Source organism: Diadema setosum, chromosome 7, assembly GCF_964275005.1.
Source record: "Diadema setosum chromosome 7, eeDiaSeto1, whole genome shotgun sequence".
In the NCBI taxonomy this organism is placed as follows: Eukaryota; Metazoa; Echinodermata; class Echinoidea; order Diadematoida; family Diadematidae; genus Diadema; species Diadema setosum.
This window is the reverse complement of record NC_092691.1, coordinates 42,026,944-42,044,700: the sequence shown is the minus strand read 5'-3', so window position 1 is coordinate 42,044,700 and position 17,757 is coordinate 42,026,944. Positions and strand designations below refer to the sequence as shown.

Sequence of the window (17,757 nt, the reverse complement as noted above, 5' to 3'; positions counted from 1 at the left end):
TCCACAGAGACTCATTCTCTACACAGAAGTCCTTGTCTTCCATCCACTGGTCATACTAAGCACCAGAACAGCAAACTACCCTCACCTCTCCACCCCTCTCCTGGTCATCTTTCCTGTCACTTTCTCTGGTAAATACTCTCCATCTATGGAAATCTGTCCACAGATCAGCAGACTGTGACCAGTTGTTAACTGATTTCTATTCTCTTACACACCACTCAAGATGGTTACCTGAACTTCTGCTAAGAGTGTACATGGTTGTTGCTCAACATTATTACATGAAAAATGCAAATAAGGTGTCTATGCAGAGATTTGTTAGGGTGGATTGAGATGTGCATTATTTTCTTGATCCATCGTTTGTGAGAAAGTAAAGGTTGTTAATTGTCTTCATGAACTGACTATAAGAGTCTAAAATTACAGCTGCCAAAGAGATATTTTGACGAATATCACAATCAATTAATCAAACTCTCAATTGAGGTGATCATTTTTGAAAGCTCCTTTGTCATGTGAGATCATCAATCATTAACTTGGACTAGAGTAGAGTCCATATGTTCCTTCTCTCCTGAAGATGGTATGTCTCTTTTTAAAGCTAACTATGCAGCATTTCCTCTTCATCAACTGGAGAGGGGGGACAGACACCAAGCATTTTTTTCCCTGTCTCTCTCTTTCTCTTGCATAATTGCTCCGACACTACCCTGGTCTACATTTCTAGGATCACTCTGTCAACTACAAGCCCTCAGCTATACTTTGCCATGAAAATGAGCCAAAAAAAATTGGCGCCCCAAAATGCAAGCAACTGAGGTGAAATTATGTCTGTGCTGCTCAGCCAAATTATGCATTTGTGATTAGTCTTTGATCAAAGATGTCATGCTGAATCAGTTTGATAATGTCTTTAAATTTGCCAGCCAGACTCGAGGGCGATTCTCTAGTTTCTTTGCCGGCTTGTCTTCCTATCGCTGTCTTTTCCCGTAGTTCTACTCACTCATGAGCTATGCATCTATCTTCCTCCCATCCCCTCCCCTCCTCTCCCCTCTGTACCCCCCCCCCTTAATTCTAAGTTGCTCTCTCACTCCCCCCCCCCTTAATTCTAAGTTGCTCTCTCACTCCCCCCCCCCCCCCCCCGATCTGCCGTGTCTCTCTCTCTCATCTATCCGTCCCATCACTCGTGTTGCAGAGGTTCCCGCTAATCACATGCTAATCAAAGCGTATGTAAAAGGCAGCTTTCTCACTGGGCTGATCAATTTTCTTGCCCCACTGTTAAGTGTTTTCTCATGCATTGAATTTTGCAAATGTTTCCCTGCTGAAATGCATTCATCATATGGAGTATGGTTGAGGGGGGCGGTGTTTTATTCTCCCACACTGAAAGCTTAGAACTCTCCATCTTTTCCTATGTGCCCTAATGACCAATTAAGTGCAAGTGGATAGCAGTGAGAGGAGTCACTGTATGCATGGTGTTTTCTACCCGCCTGATAGCTAATGTGACATCCTATTCTTTTATTCATTCTTCCACATAAGGCTTGGGATATACCAATGATGTCATTCTATCAGGTTTGTGTGATGTGTGCTCCAATAGACAGTGATTGTTACCCATACAGACAGCATCATTACTACATATTTTTGTGCTTTCAGATATTGTAACAGTGCTACAAAGCATATTTTATTGTATTTATCTCAAGTACAAGTTTAAAAAAAAAAAAATACTGGCCAGTAGTATACCTATTACTGACTATTCTCCATCACAAAGGTAGATGGATTTGTCCTGGTTTTCATTATGAACTTGTTTAAGAAGAAAAAAAAGTGTTTCAAGTTAGCTGATTAAATCTGGTCTGTTTGGCTCCAAGGAAGGTTTTATTGCATTCATCGTCATATCATGATACACTCTGCTACACCCCAAAGGGTGCTTTTCCGTGTGCTTACACAGGCACGGCTTTTTCTTCTTCTTTTTTTTTTCTCCCTCTGTATCTTTCTCTCAGTCTGACTCTCTGTCTCATTCTCTCTGTCCATGCATCCTTCCACAGTTATTACTTGTGGGACTGTAGTCGGCCATTTGAACACTGGAGTACACACAGCACAGACACACACAGATATAGAGAGAATTTAATAAAAGCTTTTCTGTGACATCTTGTTTCCTGTCCTGCTGTCTTATTGAATATTCCACCTCCTATCATAGCCGGAACAAGAGTGGGTGGAGATGGAGGTAAAAAAGTGATTGGAAAAGGGGCCGATGTACCAGCTTGTCGGAAAGGGGGGGGGGGGATTCATGGCCAGTTATCTTACAGAATAAGCATCATGACTTTTTATGCTCAGTGCAAATATAGATAGATGAAAGTAGAATTTCAATTTAATTGTATTTCATTTTCTTTTCCATACAAAATATCCATTCCAAACCAATCTCGTAATGTTTAAATAATATAGTATTATATTTCTTAATTCATCTTGTATTTTGGGCAGTATCAATCCTCTTTTTTCATCCACAAACATTTAGCTATTCCTTGTCAGATTCCCATGGTAACATGAATGAACACTGGTCATTATAAGTAAGACGTCCTCATAGTTGTGTAGTTTTTACAAGTTATGTTGCCAATCATCCACATTGTATGTCCAGTATAATAGTCACTTTCATTGTATAAGGCAGGTAATTCATATTCACTATGTCTGCCATAACTTAGCTAAATACAGCTAACTCTCCAGAGCTCACTGTCACTTTGAGTCACTGTGTACTAAGATTCAAATTAAGATTGCAAGAAGAGACATTTTGTGCCATACATTTAACACATTTAGCATGTCATGTTAAATTAGTCTTTGCTTAAAGCAGTCTTTTCTACCAAACTCAGTACAAGTCTCTTTAAACCTTTTATGAGGAGTGTTGCTCAGGGAAAGTGTTTGCTATTACACTGAGTGTCAAAATGAAAAGAAAAAAAAATCAGAGCTTTCTTTATTTCCTTTGTCATGTAACTGTCCTTTTAAGTAAAGTATTGTTTAGAATGTAGGGTTTCATACAAAGTGACATGCTTGTATGAGTCATTCTCTGGGTATATGGGCCAGTGAGTAATTTGGTTTTTAGCAGACATATCCTGTGTCCTATCCACTCAGCAGTAGAGTTTGATGTAGTAGGAGAAAGAGAAGGGTGAGCTAGGACATGTTTGTTGTTTGTGGTTCAGTCACCAATCACTAAAGATCACACTGAGAATTACCTTTAAGCTTAAGGATTCATTTGTAGTATAGTATAATGCATTAGTTGAATAATTTTTCCATTCTCACAAAAAGAGACAAATTTTCTCAATACTTTGAATGGATAAATAGAGAGGCTTGTTTGGCTGAACAAGAGTCCTTGTTGTGTTTAGAATCAGAGAGCTAAGATGGAGGTTGAGTGGAAAGCATCTTACTAGATCCTCCTGGTGGTATCTAGATTGGGATGCTTTGGGCTTGTAGATTTGTGTCAAGGGGGAAGGCAAACAGAGGCGAAAGGGAGAACCCTCTTCACACACCTATCTTTCATTTCCTGTCCATCTTTCACTGTCTTTCTCTCTCTCTCTCCATCTCTCCCTTTCATCCCCCCCCCCTCTCTCTCTCTCTCTCTCTCCAGATATTTTCCTCTGCCTCATATTTCATGTTCTTCTCTTCTTTTCTATTTCAAAGTTCAACATATTGAGTTGAATGTACATGGTCATGTAAAACTTTAAAAGTGCTTACTTGGTAAGCATCTGTCTCTCTCTCTCTGCTCATTTTTTCTTTCTTTATCATCCATCTCTCTCTTTAGTCCCATCTATGTTTATGTATGTCATTTTATCCTGACCAAAGTACAGAGACACATCTGTTCCTACCTACCAGCCTAGGCGATGGTGGAATGCAGAGTTTAAAGAAGGCAGGTTGCTAGGAGCTGGATACACTCCCCTTCCCTTCTCTCTCTCTCTCTCTCTCTCTTCTCAGATAATGTCATCACTGTACAGACAAAGTGTCTTCATTAATTAGGATCATGGGAAGTGTGGATACACAGACAAACAAAGAATACTGACAGCATAGACACCTTCTGGGGACTTGATAAGTCTTCCCCTACGGCTCGTATATCAAACCTGCCAAGCATAGAAACTATTTAGAATGGGAGTCGAGCAGCATGCTTGAGATTTTTTTTCTCCCACAATTATTACATCTTGCCAAAGAAGAAGGACAAAGTCTTTTAGCCTGCCACGGGCAAATTACTTGATACAGCGTATAGCAAGCTGAAATTCATATTTTTCCTTTCATTATTGCTGGTTTTCATACCAACTAATATAGTGGTGAAGATGTCTTTCTGTTTCCCTTTAAGTGATGAATGAACTCATAAAAAAGATTAATTTATCAACACCTACCATAATTTTTGGAGGGTACTAATTGTGTGAATACTATAGAAATACCAAAGAAGAATCATTCATGAAAAGAGATGATGCAAATAATTTTTTTTTAAAGAATATTTATAAGTAAATTGGATTGTCTTTGATGTCACAAAGTAATGTGAACAATTTTGTGTGATGAGGGCCTCTGATGTCATAAAGGAGAAAGTGATGCAGCCTGAATCACACAAAGCAATTTTTAGCCCACCCTAGAGACCAGTTATTGAAGCTTATCAGTATTCATGACTGCACACTATAATATCTCATTTTCCTTATCATAAAAAGTACATGGTATTATAATTTAATGCAGGTATTTCACCATAATTTCCCTTGAGTGAAGTAGAGTTGACATCAAAAATGAATCGGCCAAGCAAGTGTTGACTGCATGTACCTTGTCTTGCATTAGGGAGTGTGCATTATATTATCAGGAGTATTTGATTGTCACATCAGCATGATGACATGTCCTTGAAGAGACATGACATGCTCTGGAATGAGCTGTGCATTTTTCAGGATAAAACCCAGTGACTGGTTTATGAAATCACCACATATTTCTGTCTCATGTAATAAATAAAAAATGTTTTTCAGATTGTTCTCCTGCCATGATTTCTGACACATTGAAGGCACTCAGTAGTATTGGTTATCTTAGTCCCACAAGCAATCAAGTCAAGTATCATGAGGTGGAGACTAAGATGGGTGAGGCTAGGGATGTGGGCTACAAGGAATTAGCTTCATTTTTTGGCCAACCCATGCGGAAAATAAACCTAGTTGTATTGAACAGGGCAGCCATTACTGAGGTTTTCTTCCCAGCCAGCTCACAGAGTGGAGCTGGGTGTACCCTGCTAGAGTCAATGTGAATTCCTCCCCACAGCTCATAAAATGCAAACTAGTAGCAGCAGGGAATACATGATTAGCATGACCTTTCTACACTGCACTTTTCAGGTCATCAGCCACTCTACATTAGCACACACCATCTTCCATCCAGGAAGGCAACATATTACATAAATCCTAAAGCCACACGGCTGAAGGAGTACTTTGGCTGCCTACTCTGCCTACTCTGATGTTACCCACAATGCACCAGTCCTAGATACAAGATATGATAACCGTAGCCAATATTGGGGCAGGAATGCTCATATGAAGTATTCTGCCTTTCTTAAGGAGGAAAAAGGTTTGGAAGAGAAGAATTTGCCATGATGGAAAAAACAAAATTGATATCCTTGGAATTCAGAGCTGAAATATAATAAAAGAGAGCATGCATGGGCATATGTTGTATGCAGAAAATTGCAGAGACGGGTGTGATTTAGGAGTTGAACAGAGCAGTTTATTGGAGCATGATCAAATTGATTAAGCCTTCTGTAGGATTGATTTTGTGCTTTATTTACGATGATTCAGCATGCGGGACTTTAGGAAAGGGGAAGGGTTCAGCGCGAGTCCAGAGTAGTGAGTGATGAGAGATGATTTATGCTTAGCCTGCAATCTCTCGCTCCGTCTCTCGCTCTCCTCAGATCGAGGATGGAGGGATGGTACAGGAAATGGATTCTCCCTCTTTCCAATCTTGGGATGGAGCTCCTCATCTCATAAGACATATAGCTTGGATGTGCAGGTCTGTAAAATGACATGCAGTGAAGTATTTCTATGCTGACGAATTCACAATGACATAGCAGTCAGCAAAGATGATTATAAGCCTGATATTGACATCTTATCAGTTATCAGTTCATGTATGTTGATTCTTCAATAATTGTCTGAATTGGCACCAGGACAGATTGAATTTGATTGCTGTGGATTAGAGTTTGACCTGCATGTAAAATGCATGAGTGTGAATAGAGTAAGATTGAAGGAAGTCTAAATATTTGATGAAGTTGGCTGTAATGGGTCACCCTCGTCCAATCCTCATCATCTTCTTCCAGGAGGATGAAGATAGACCCAGTTCCCTGTAGTGATGGCTGGCAGTCCCTCACCATCCCTTTCTATACTGTGATGTCCATTCCAGACCAGGGTGTGACTCACCGCCCCTTGAAGCAGGCAAGTGGTTTTCCACCTGCCTGGCCGGTCAGTTTGACTCCTAACAAGTTATGCTTGGCTGATCAACAAAATGCTGTCATTTCTACTGCTTAACCCCTTCTACCAGAGAGACGCCTAATTGATGAATTATTAGTACTACACTTTATGTGTAGAGACAATTACTTTTTTTTGCCAGGATATATGATTCTGATATTGTAATACTTTCATCACAAGCAATTGTGTGTCCTTTTTGTTATTTCTCTGCTTATCTATGGAGTGGTCTCTATCAAATTGGCTCATCTTTTTGTAGAGACGAGAAAAACTACTCCAAAAGATCAAATGATATTTTTAACATATCTGAGAAATATGTAGGGGAGCAGAATTACTCAAGGATTTCTTGCAGATGTCTGAAAGAGGTATCTCCTTTTTGGCCAAAGTGAGATTTTTTTTTCCCTTATTCAAGTATATTTGTCATCCTTGCATGATAGTCACTGCTATTTCTGTTGTCTTCTTCATCATGCCTGAGATGGTTTCCCTGAAAGCTGCAATCATTTCCAACAAGCAGGTCGCCTTGCATGTTAATGTCTCCTCCATCTCATCGTCATGCCAACATCCAAGGATGTGAGGATAGGAGCGCTTGTCAGCTATCATGGAGGAAGAAATCTGACAGTGAAGAAGTAAAAGCAGCTGAACCAGTGGAGGAGAATTCACTCCTCATTTTCATATTTTGCAGCTTTAAGCTCAATAATCTCAGTGATGAAAGGAAAGTAATTTGCCACTCAAGAAATCTTCTTTTCAGGTCCTGAGGCTTTCATGTTATCAGAAATGTTCAAAGGAACTGCAACCACAAATTTGATTACAGGTTTTTTTAACTTTTGCCAGTATCTTCTCCTATTGTCTTTCTTGTCTCAGTCCTAGCCACAACCCCCAGTGTGTTCTTCCATCTCAACATTGTTTCCTGAGCCATTCTCACTCTCTCTCACTCTGCCCCATGCATAAAAAGTTCAAAATGAATTAAGTTTGGCGCGACAGAAAAAAAAAAAATGTAGCATTTGATTGACGTGTAGGCAAAGGGGTATCAGAGAGAATGTAGTCCAATCACAGCAATTTAAACGTGGTTGAGGGAAGGCGAGGAAGCAAAGCAGGCGTAAGTTATTGATTGTGATCTACCATCTTGAATGACAACAAGCTCCTTCATATTTGTTCAAGCAGACAAGGGGGCTCCGCAAATGTGTCGATTGAAATTCGCCACACGCACTGCTTTCAGCGTGCGTTATGGCTGTGCTCCACCGGTAATGAGTTTAGATCGGGAGAAGAAGGGTGTAAGGAGACGTGATAAGAGGAATATAGAGAGCACGGTAGCAGACAGCTTGGGATAGTATGGCATCAAACAGACTCTTGAGATGGACGATGTAGGAGATGTATGTCTGCCCAGCTCTAGGCTTGCTCAAAGTGCAGACACTTCATAGCATTAGGCATACACTGTAGACAGAAGGTGGGATGAGATTCATAGATGGTATGAAATCCTGACGCCAAAAAACCTGATCAGATGTCGTGTCTTTCTCCTCTCATCTCTGTGGTTTTCATTAGAGATTCAGGTTGGGATTGGAGGCAATTACATGAAATTGAATTCAACACTCTGACTGTCTCAGCAGTAACTGGGATCATGTTTTCTAATGGACCTGTGTCAAATTTGTTTATGACTCTGTGGGCACCACACAGTCTAGCCCACACCATGGGGCTGAATATGGCTTGGCTATTAGAGCTCCATATCCCTGGACAGTTACTGAGAAAATAGTTTATTTCAGACTCTCTTTCTCTCAAGCATTAGTTTGGGATTTGTTTCCCTTTGCTGTGATTTGAATGCAAATGTCTTCTATAATGCAGCACTGTGAAATTCTATCCCAGTTACAGAGTAACTCAGCAATGTGAATGGCTGACTGCTTTGTCTGAACTTACCTTTCTTTTGCAATGATTCGTCATGGCCAATACACACTCTCAAAGCACATGTTAGTATAGTCTGACATTGTGATCAAATTATTAACATTGATGTCTTGTTTCACTTCTTGTGGCAGTACCTTGAATGGATATAGGATGTTGCATCAACCTGTATTTTGGCAGTACCTTGTTTAAAGTGGGTAAAGAAGACATGAAAGCAGTGGTTTGCTTGACCCTGTATCTCCCTTCATACGAGGTTACACATGATAATCAAGTCTGATGTTCAGCTTATCTTACATACCTTACATACTGTGACGAGAGGGGCTGCTCAACGAACTTATTTTCAGGCATGAAAAATGGCAGGACCATCAGGTAATAAGCACCTGTCAGGTAGAAGAGGAATACAAGTGAATTTTGACTCCATCTGGTCACGGGTACTGAATGCCCACAAGATTGTCACCTCATTGTATAAGTGAATGGTATGCTTGATTCAGTCTACCAAGACGTTCTAGAGGCAAACTTGTGTGAAAATGTGTAGGCATCTTCCCTTGGCAAGGCTAATGTGAATTCCCCATCTCTTGTCAGTGATGGCTGAATGTTTGTTGGAGTTGGCAGTGGATAATGGGTGTTGTCAGGCAGACTACACACTTGGCTTCTCACATGGAAATAATCTTCAGTAGACAGCAGCAGTCTTCCATCTCTTGAATGCCTCAACCCTGACTCTGTGTGCAGTACTGTGTGAAACACTCCTCTCTCGGATGGCACGCAACCAACTTACTCATTGCAAACCAAACCCTGCTCAGGAGACTGAATTCTTGGTGAAGAGAGAGTAGATTCACAGATATTTACAGATTGTTCTTGCTTGGGAAATTTGTTAAGTGACAAAGAGATTCAGCAGGTGGTTATAAAGCAAGCACATTTTGCTTTCTCTTCACCAGCAGTCGGTTTGAGATCTGTGTTCTTTCAAGATCATGCTTGTGGTTGTTACAGTTGTGATGGTGTTTGTACCTCATGGCATTTGTCTGGAGGTACTGAAATTTAACAAGAATTAATTACACTAGACTAATTTCTCATTAGCTGTGTGAGACCTGTTAACTACAAAAAGGGTAAAGAAAATGCACTTTTTCTAGAGTGTCTTAAGCTTGTCAGGAGAACTATCAAATGAGAGGAAAGATAGGCCTTCCTCTTTCTCTTCATATTTCCAGAGATGCATTTTTACAGGTATTTCACTGCAAAACATGAACAGTTTTGTATACCATGGTAACAGACTGAGGGTTACATTTGGTATGAAATAAAGCAAATCTTGTGTCAAAATAGGTGTCCAGTTTCATTCTCAGAACTAAGAAATAGATTAGGCACAGACTCAAGATGTTTTCCATTATCATTTCTCTGAGAATAATACACCCAATAGTGACAGCTCCTTGTTTGCATGGAATACAAAATTGATGTGGGCTGTCTGGTAGTAATGGAGGAACGGGAAGTGATTAGCATTTTGTTTTTATAGGGATTGTGTGATCGATTGCATGCTACTCGGTATACATACTCTTCCTAAAATTCAACAAAGTACTGTGATTCTGAACAGAAAAAAAAATGCATTTCCATTCCTTGATAATTCATTTTCTCATCTGAAATATGTCCACATTTGCCACAATTCAGTATATGCTATCAAGTGTGAAATTCAGACTTTTTGTTGGAAGAGAATATTGAGAGATTCCTAATATTCTGTCAGCGGTCAACCTACTGGGATTTTTTTTTTTTCTTTTTTTGCTAGCCATATAATCAAATTGTCTCAAAATGTCTTCTTAGCAAGCATTTCTACTGCCTGGCAGAAAACAAGCTCATTATTCATTCAGAATGTTGATGCAAACTAATTTGGAGGCAAGATACTGCAAGACTGCTCCTCTACTCTGCACAATATGCATTCATTTTATTATGCTCTTCTGCAAGTACATCACCCAGTAAACAGCATGCTGTGTGGGCCACCTATTCCTGCATGCAAGCCAGCTATCCTTCTACTAATTACTCACTGCTACGTCAGAGTTTTAATGCTCAAGGGAGTGTGAAGCTGTCTATTGGAGGCTGCTTTTCTACTGTGTGGATTCTCTGACTTACGGCATCATTATGGCTATTGCCAGAGGACAAAATGAGGCTTCGTTATTTATTTAGCATGTCTCCTGTGAACACACACACATATACACACACACCAGTGTGGTGATGAGTCAGAGGTTTAGATGGCCTCCATACAACCTCCTCCCCGCCCTAAGTTTACCTCCTCTTACTTTGCTCCTCTTTCCAAATGCTTTCCTTGCCTGAAAGCTGGTGGTAGAGCCATTCTAGCATGACCTAATTCTCCAGGCTGTGCTGGAAAAAGGAAATAACAGAGATGAAGAAGAATTCCCCCAAACACCAATTTTACCACTCGCTCAGTTTCTCAGCCATGTGAAGATTCTATTGGGATGCAAACCTGAGACTGTGACACTGTTTGAAAATGGGTTTGACACATCTGGTGTGGCAGGCAACCTTGGATGCATTTCTGTCATCTCTCTACAGTGCGCGCCTTGCCAGATTTCAAGAGAAAGAGGACGAAATGTGTATGCTTCGAAGTGTTTCCTCCTTTCGATTCCAAATTGCAATTGATTTTCTGGCACCCAAACCATATTGGAATTTTGTGAGGCTGAGGCAAGCAGGAAGCCCAGCATCTGGCGGCTGTTGAAACAGGCAGGGGTGAGGGAGAGGACCATAATGGGGGGAGGAAGTGGACATTGATGCAGACAGGTGGGTAGGAGGGAGCAGCCAATGGCAAGACAGGGTGTGTTTGTGTTCCTCACACCTTTGGGAGAATATGTTGGAAAGATTTGGATCTTTGCAGTTGGCACTAGGCTGAAGATGGCGACTGAAGGAAAGTACACCAACAAGAGATATTCTTGGTTTACTTTGTAATGGTCATCTTTTGAGAGGGATGCATTTAACTTTGATTTGAGTGGTTCTGTAGTAAAGTACATTAGCCTTCAGTTGTGGCACAAGGTTTATTTGATAGAACATACAGTCTTTACACAGATTTAATGCCAAAGACATCAGATTTTTAGCATTTGTAGCGTAATAGTCCAAGAGAATGCAGCAGAAAAGGAGTAAAACTCATTGCGCATTATGAGGACATTGTGAGAAAAAGCAGAACACCAACACAATACAGTTTGCATTTCCTCTTCATCTGCAACATATTTAAAAGGGAAGAAATGTTTTCGAGACTTGGCTGTAAGTCAGAAAACATCACAAGGAAATTGAACATTGAACTTTCACAAGCTTTATCAGCAATAGTGATCTAAGTCCAAGACAAAAAGACTTCATCAAAATATGGCTAGGGGCTGAAGTGACTGATAATCTGTCTTTTGTTAAAAAAAAAAAAAAGAGCAAAAGAGAAAAAAACATGACACTGGTCATATAATGATATGGCTGCTGTACATGTATCTCAAAAATATTTTCCCTGATGTCATCTCTCTTGCCTGGCTTCTTTGTTGTCATGGTTACCCCTAATGAATGCCATGGAGCATCAGAGCTTTTCAACCATACTTTTATCTTGTTTTCCACATGCCTTACCTTGCTGCATATTTATGATGAAGCTGTAAAAAAGCATTCTGAAAACCCTCCAGTGATTCATTCCTAGATGAGGGGAAGACATCACAAAATATGCAGAATTTGCTTCATTGTGAAGCAGCCATTGATTTATCCAAAAACAAAAGCTTGATACATACATTGTATAAGGTAAACCACAAGCTACCATGATACAGGAGAAGAGAAGATGATTGTAACTGAATTTTTACTCTGTGCTTATTACAAACCAAGACAAATGAGACAGCCATTGATGTGATGACCAGCAGCATTAAGAACCCAGAATACAGCTGTTTCCTCACTCCTCTTCCTCATTATTTTCATCAGTCTTGATTTATGGGGAAAATGAATCACCTTTCTCTCTGCAGCTTAAAATTATCAAACCACCTGCCATGATATTGGCTAACAACGGCTCATTCAGCTAGGTTGAAACACTCTAAGGGAGATCCGTAATACTATCTTCAAGGCACTGTGGCTTGGTGATGTAGGAGGGATGAACAAAAAGAGCATACTTTCCAAAAGTGTATGTGGATCATTTCAAGTTTTCATGAAAAAAAAAATATGGAGAATATTTGAAAAAGAGTCAATTCCATCAGTAACTAAGTCCAGTGGCTGAGTGTGGATATCTTCATTGGCATTGCAATACCAGATCATGTATGATTTCAGGGCGGTTTGACCTCATCATTTGTCCCTGGTCCTTGCTAGTCTCCTGGGTCTTGGTTTCCATGGTTACCTCTCATCTCAGCCTGCCTAAATCTCTCCTTAACCCCTTGCTTCTCTTTTAATAGCCCTTAACACACCATTCTTTCATTTGTCTTCACTTTACTCTATCACATCAAACCATTTCTGTGTACATTGAACAATTCACAATTACAAGCATTCAGTCACTGCCATGTATCAATCATGAGACAAATAAATACCTCCATGCCGAGCTGCCAGTCCTGCTTCATTCCATGCAAACAGCAGAAGACACTGAGGTAAAATCAGGTTTAGGCAAAACAATGTTTACCTAGTATGAAAGACTGACTCGGTAATTGCTGTCAAATCATAGCCCTGGCTGCCATGAATGATTAGATTTGGAGGAGGGAAGATGGCAAGTTATGAACGTTTGCTGAAAGATGGTAGAAGTGTGGCTGGATGATGAAGAGTTTGTTGACTCTGTGCTTGAACCAATGTTTGCCCATCAGAGCTCAAAGCATGACTTCATAAAGCATGACTCTTTAATAAATGCTCAAGCTTTCTCTCCCTCACCCTCCTTCTCTACCCAATATCCCTTTCTCTCTTTTTTATCCCCTAAACTAGGATCTATTACTATCATCTCTAATTGGACGTGTGACTTTTCATTTGCCTCCTACCATCAATGCTCTGTTGACTTTTATGATTTTGGTGTGTGTGTGTGAATAATGGCAGAAGCCTCCTCTTTCTTTACCTTGTGGGCAAACATGAAGCAATGGGGAGGTGTATGGTGTTTGTCATGGTAGCATGCAAACAAATGAATGTTCAATCCTCCTCTCCTCCCCACACCTCACTAAACTCACCAATATGAATGTCTCATCCAATTCAAACAGACGGTAGTGTGTCGATTCGATCCTTCCTGATTCTTTCATAAAGTCATCTTTATGATGGTAGAATTGTCATATCTTTTGTTTTTTTCTCATCTGTTTTGATATTATCAGGTGGGAAGCGATCGGCAGAAGAAAATGTGACGGCCAGCGAGAATAACAAGCGCCCTCGTGGTGATGGCCAGAAAGTGACCTTCAGGTTTCTCATTCCCAGTATCGTAAGTACTAGTTCAATTCCTTTCCCCAACCTCTGTTTTGTTTGTCTTCTTTCTCTACTTTTTTTCTCATCTATGCTTTGTTTCTCCTCTTTGATGCACTTGTGTTCTGGGTATAGGATGCAGACATTTTCTTCAAGTTAACCAGATCGAGACAACCAACATCACAGCATAACATTCTAAACCATCCTCCACTGAGCTTTATTGGTCCATGTGACTTTGCTATTCTTTTGAGTGGGTTTCAATGAGATCAGTCAATAAGAAAAGTATGACTTTCATAGAATTACATGTCTGCGGTACAATCTGTGAAAATTGTTCTAGAATGATACACCTTCCCTAGCACTGTTTGAGTGGAAGACAAAATTTGTGTTTTTTATATCTCTGAAGAATGTAGATAGCACATGTGGTATCATAACACCAGCTTGGAGAAAGCTTCTAGCAGAAATGTTCCATTATATTCGTTGATGCATGTCACAATGGCCTTTGCAGTGTGTGGCACAGTCGTGATGTTTCCTGTTCTGCTAGCTCTCTTCAAGAGACGGCCATGACAGATGAGACATTTTTCCCCATAGCCTACACAGAATAGTTCGGCAGCAGTATCAAATGTCAGTTACATCTTCGTCAGTGTGATGGCCGAATGATAATGGCCCACAATTCTGTAGGGAGGGGGGCACATTGTGCCTGGTTTCTAGATGGTTTCTCCCTCTCTCTCGGATCCCCTTTCTATATTCCTATCCCTCTCCCTCACTTTCTCCCCCTCCTTGGCCTGATGCATTTTTAAACATGTAAGGGTGTACAGCAGCAAGCTTCTAGCTATGCTATTTTGCATGTACACTGAGTCTTCACTGGTTCCACATAGCTTATGCAGTACAAATATATCCTACTGCTGCAATTCATGCATGTGTTCCTACCTTTACATCTCACCTCTTAGCACAGTGGATATGAGTTTTTCTCATGATGTAGTGATCAGAATGATGTGTGTGTGTGTGTGTGTGTGTGTGTGTGTGTGTGTGTGTGTGTTTGTGTGTATGTGTATGTGTGGTCAAGCCACTCCTTTGGTATAATTTGGTGGAAGAAATGATGCATTTCTTGTGTGTGTTCTCCTCTGCCGTAACCATTGGATACACACTATTGGATTCACCCGTGAAAAACAAGTGGTAACTTTTCTAGCAGGATGCACTGATAATATGGAATCTAAACATGGCTGCAGGATTAGTTTAAAGGGATATAATATATAGTGACTTCTTGTGTTGTAGAATGGCATTTGTTTGGTTTTCATCATTATTTTGTGTGACACAGAATTAGCAGGTCCAGGGTTTCATGGGAAAGAGAAGTAGCCAGTGGTTGCTTGCAGCTGGCCAAATGAGATTTATGGCTAGCCATGGCCAAGCATACAGCAGCAAACAATGACACATTGGTTGATGTGGGTTTGGCCATGCACTGGAGATTTGCTCTAATTAGCCCAGAGTGCTAGCACCCTGAAGACAATGACACTGGGTTGCGCCACACCAGGGGCAAGCTTCAATACAGGCCTAATTTGTGCTCATAGAGTTAGCCATGGATGCAGTCTTCCATGCCACTAGGCAGATTTGTAACAAAGGTGATTGTTTCAGCTCATTTCATGCTGCCTGGTAGGACCATTCACACTTGTAGAGAAGCTTCCTCAAGTAGTTTAAAGTCTATGGCACAAAAATTATTTTTCAACAAAATATGCACACACTTTGCTCTAAAGTGGGTTAGATGCATTATGGGAAATTTTCTTCCCATTAGTGCGATGAAATATTGCCTCCTGTAGCAATGCTTCAAATTTTGATGACAAGCATAGTAGTGACTCGGATAATGTTGCCTACAATGATCTCATTAAAGCTATTGCAGGCATAAAAGCTATCAGGGGCTAATTAGATGGAAAATTGATGCAATTTGTGACTCATTACATGGTGCAGAAACTATGCCTGCTGTGGAAAGTGTTTGTTCTCTCATCACAACAGGCTTTTTAGAAGGATCTTGTCTTTACTAGATGAAGAAATGGAGAGAATTAGAGGTATCAAGCACAGAGACAATTTGCACTCCAGGGGAATCGTCACTTAGAAAGGGGTGCCGCCAACCTCTCCAGTACCCAGGGTCAAGCCAATGATTCCTGAGGGAAGAAAGTTACCAATTACCCCTAGTGGTTTGATGCAAGAGGGAGATTACTTTTTGATAATCATCCCCAAGCCTTGGAGAATTGCAGACAATTAAACAAAATGAATGTAGGGAAGTATTAATGAGCTCTATTCTGTTGGGCTAGTGAGGAATATGAGAATAGATGACATGTCATTGATGTCAGGTTATTGGTTTCTTTGTCTCACTGTGAAACAAGGCCAATGAGAGAGAGAGGGGGAGAGAGGGAAGAGAAGTGGGAATGGCTAGGGTCTTTGATATTTTCTCATTTCTGGTTGATAGGAAAGTTTGTAGGGTGGGGAATTCTGTGGTGTGATTTCAAACAATGGCTGAAGCAAGCCTTGAAGGCAGGTGGCTTGCTGAGGAAAGGAGGGAATTAGTGTAACATCAGCAACCAGCTCCCATCCTGGAGGCAGGCTGAGAGAAGGGAACAAAGTAAAGGCAGCAACATTTGGAAGCCTTTCTCCTTGCTCACTCAGTCATGGGATTACACACTACGCACGATTCTTTCTTCTTCCACCATGCAACTGTTGCTTTCAAATTCAGCCTCTGTTTTATTCTTTTTCATTTTCCCCTTTTCATCGGATAGCAGAGAAAAACATGCACATTTATGCAACCTGAAATGGCACAGAAGCCAATTCCTGTCTTGTAAAACATCTACAAAAAAATTTCTTTATGAAAATCTGATTTTTGTTTTATTAAAATTTGTATATTGCTATACATTTGATCCTACTCCTATAAGTGTTCATTTTCATTTTCACATGACACTCAAGTATTGAAATTTGTTATATTTCTGGACCTGACGCTAAATTGTACCTTTGTATTTGACCTTGCATTCCTTTTCATAAATGATTATAATACAAAGCCAGTTAAATAAACTTATTGAGGGATATTTTGAATTAACAGTGGAAATAATCAGAAACAGGTAAATGATTGACTTGAATTTGCAGCAATGTAATACAATACATCACAACACAAAATGAAACAAGCATGTGTTGCTGTATGCATTTTCAAATCGTAATATTTTATGAACCTGTAGTTCAAGAGACAGATTATGCAAATCTTTTTATATGAAACATGTGTAATAGAAATGCAGGAAACCATTATAAGCAGATGCTTGATGAGGATAATGGCCTCAGAAATACACATTGTATGATATGACAAAATGAATGGATAATCAAGTCACTATAGCGTGGTGATAAGCTGCATATATCGTCGGTTGAGAATGATAAGGGCATTAAGTTGCCACAAAACCCGTAGTGTTCACGACCACTTAACGCCCTTCTCATTCTCAACAGACGATATGTGATATAATGATGTTTTATGGTCATGTATGTTCTGTACATAAAGAGGGATCCTTTCTTGAATAAGGAGAGTGAATAGAGAAGGAGGAGCAATGAAATAATTACCAATATGGTCTAATCATCCGACTTGTATTCAGGTATGTGAACAAGTAATGGAAAAATCTGAGATTCTGAGACTCCTTGTTTCCTCAGATACAATTTACAGGTATGTGGGCAGCAGTGAGACCAAGCAAACAAAGAAACAAATAGAAACTAAAACAATATAAAATTAAAAGACCAATTTGATAGTTGTAGACAAGGATGTGTACAGATAATCTGATGTATTAGCAAATGTGCATCAGAAATCAAAGACATTGTTTTGTGTTTTCAGCTAGTCATTTATTATAACTACTGAATATTTCAGTTTCACTAGTTAACCAGGACAGGGCCAGTCTTGTGCTATAGAAAAGTCAATCATATTGAGTGCTAATTCTAAAATGTCTCTATGGGAGATACCATTGCATTTAGGGAAATAAGAAAATAGTCATATTCTATCAGCTAGTTGCTGTTCCTACTGACAGTTTAGGACTTTGATTCCATGAGTACTTCTAGGAACATGAACTATAAC

General features: G+C 40.0%; 1 protein-coding gene across 1 annotated transcript in view; it reads left to right on the top strand.

Annotated features, from left to right (window-relative positions):
- The window catches only part of LOC140230830 (heterogeneous nuclear ribonucleoprotein K-like), a 177,764-nt gene that overhangs the window by 141,065 nt on the left and 18,942 nt on the right, over positions 1-17,757 (top strand). Inside the window, exon 6 of the mRNA XM_072310973.1 lies at positions 13,586-13,689. Coding sequence (XP_072167074.1) covers positions 13,586-13,689 — 104 coding nt within the window. The remainder of the gene's footprint in view (positions 1-13,585; positions 13,690-17,757) is intronic.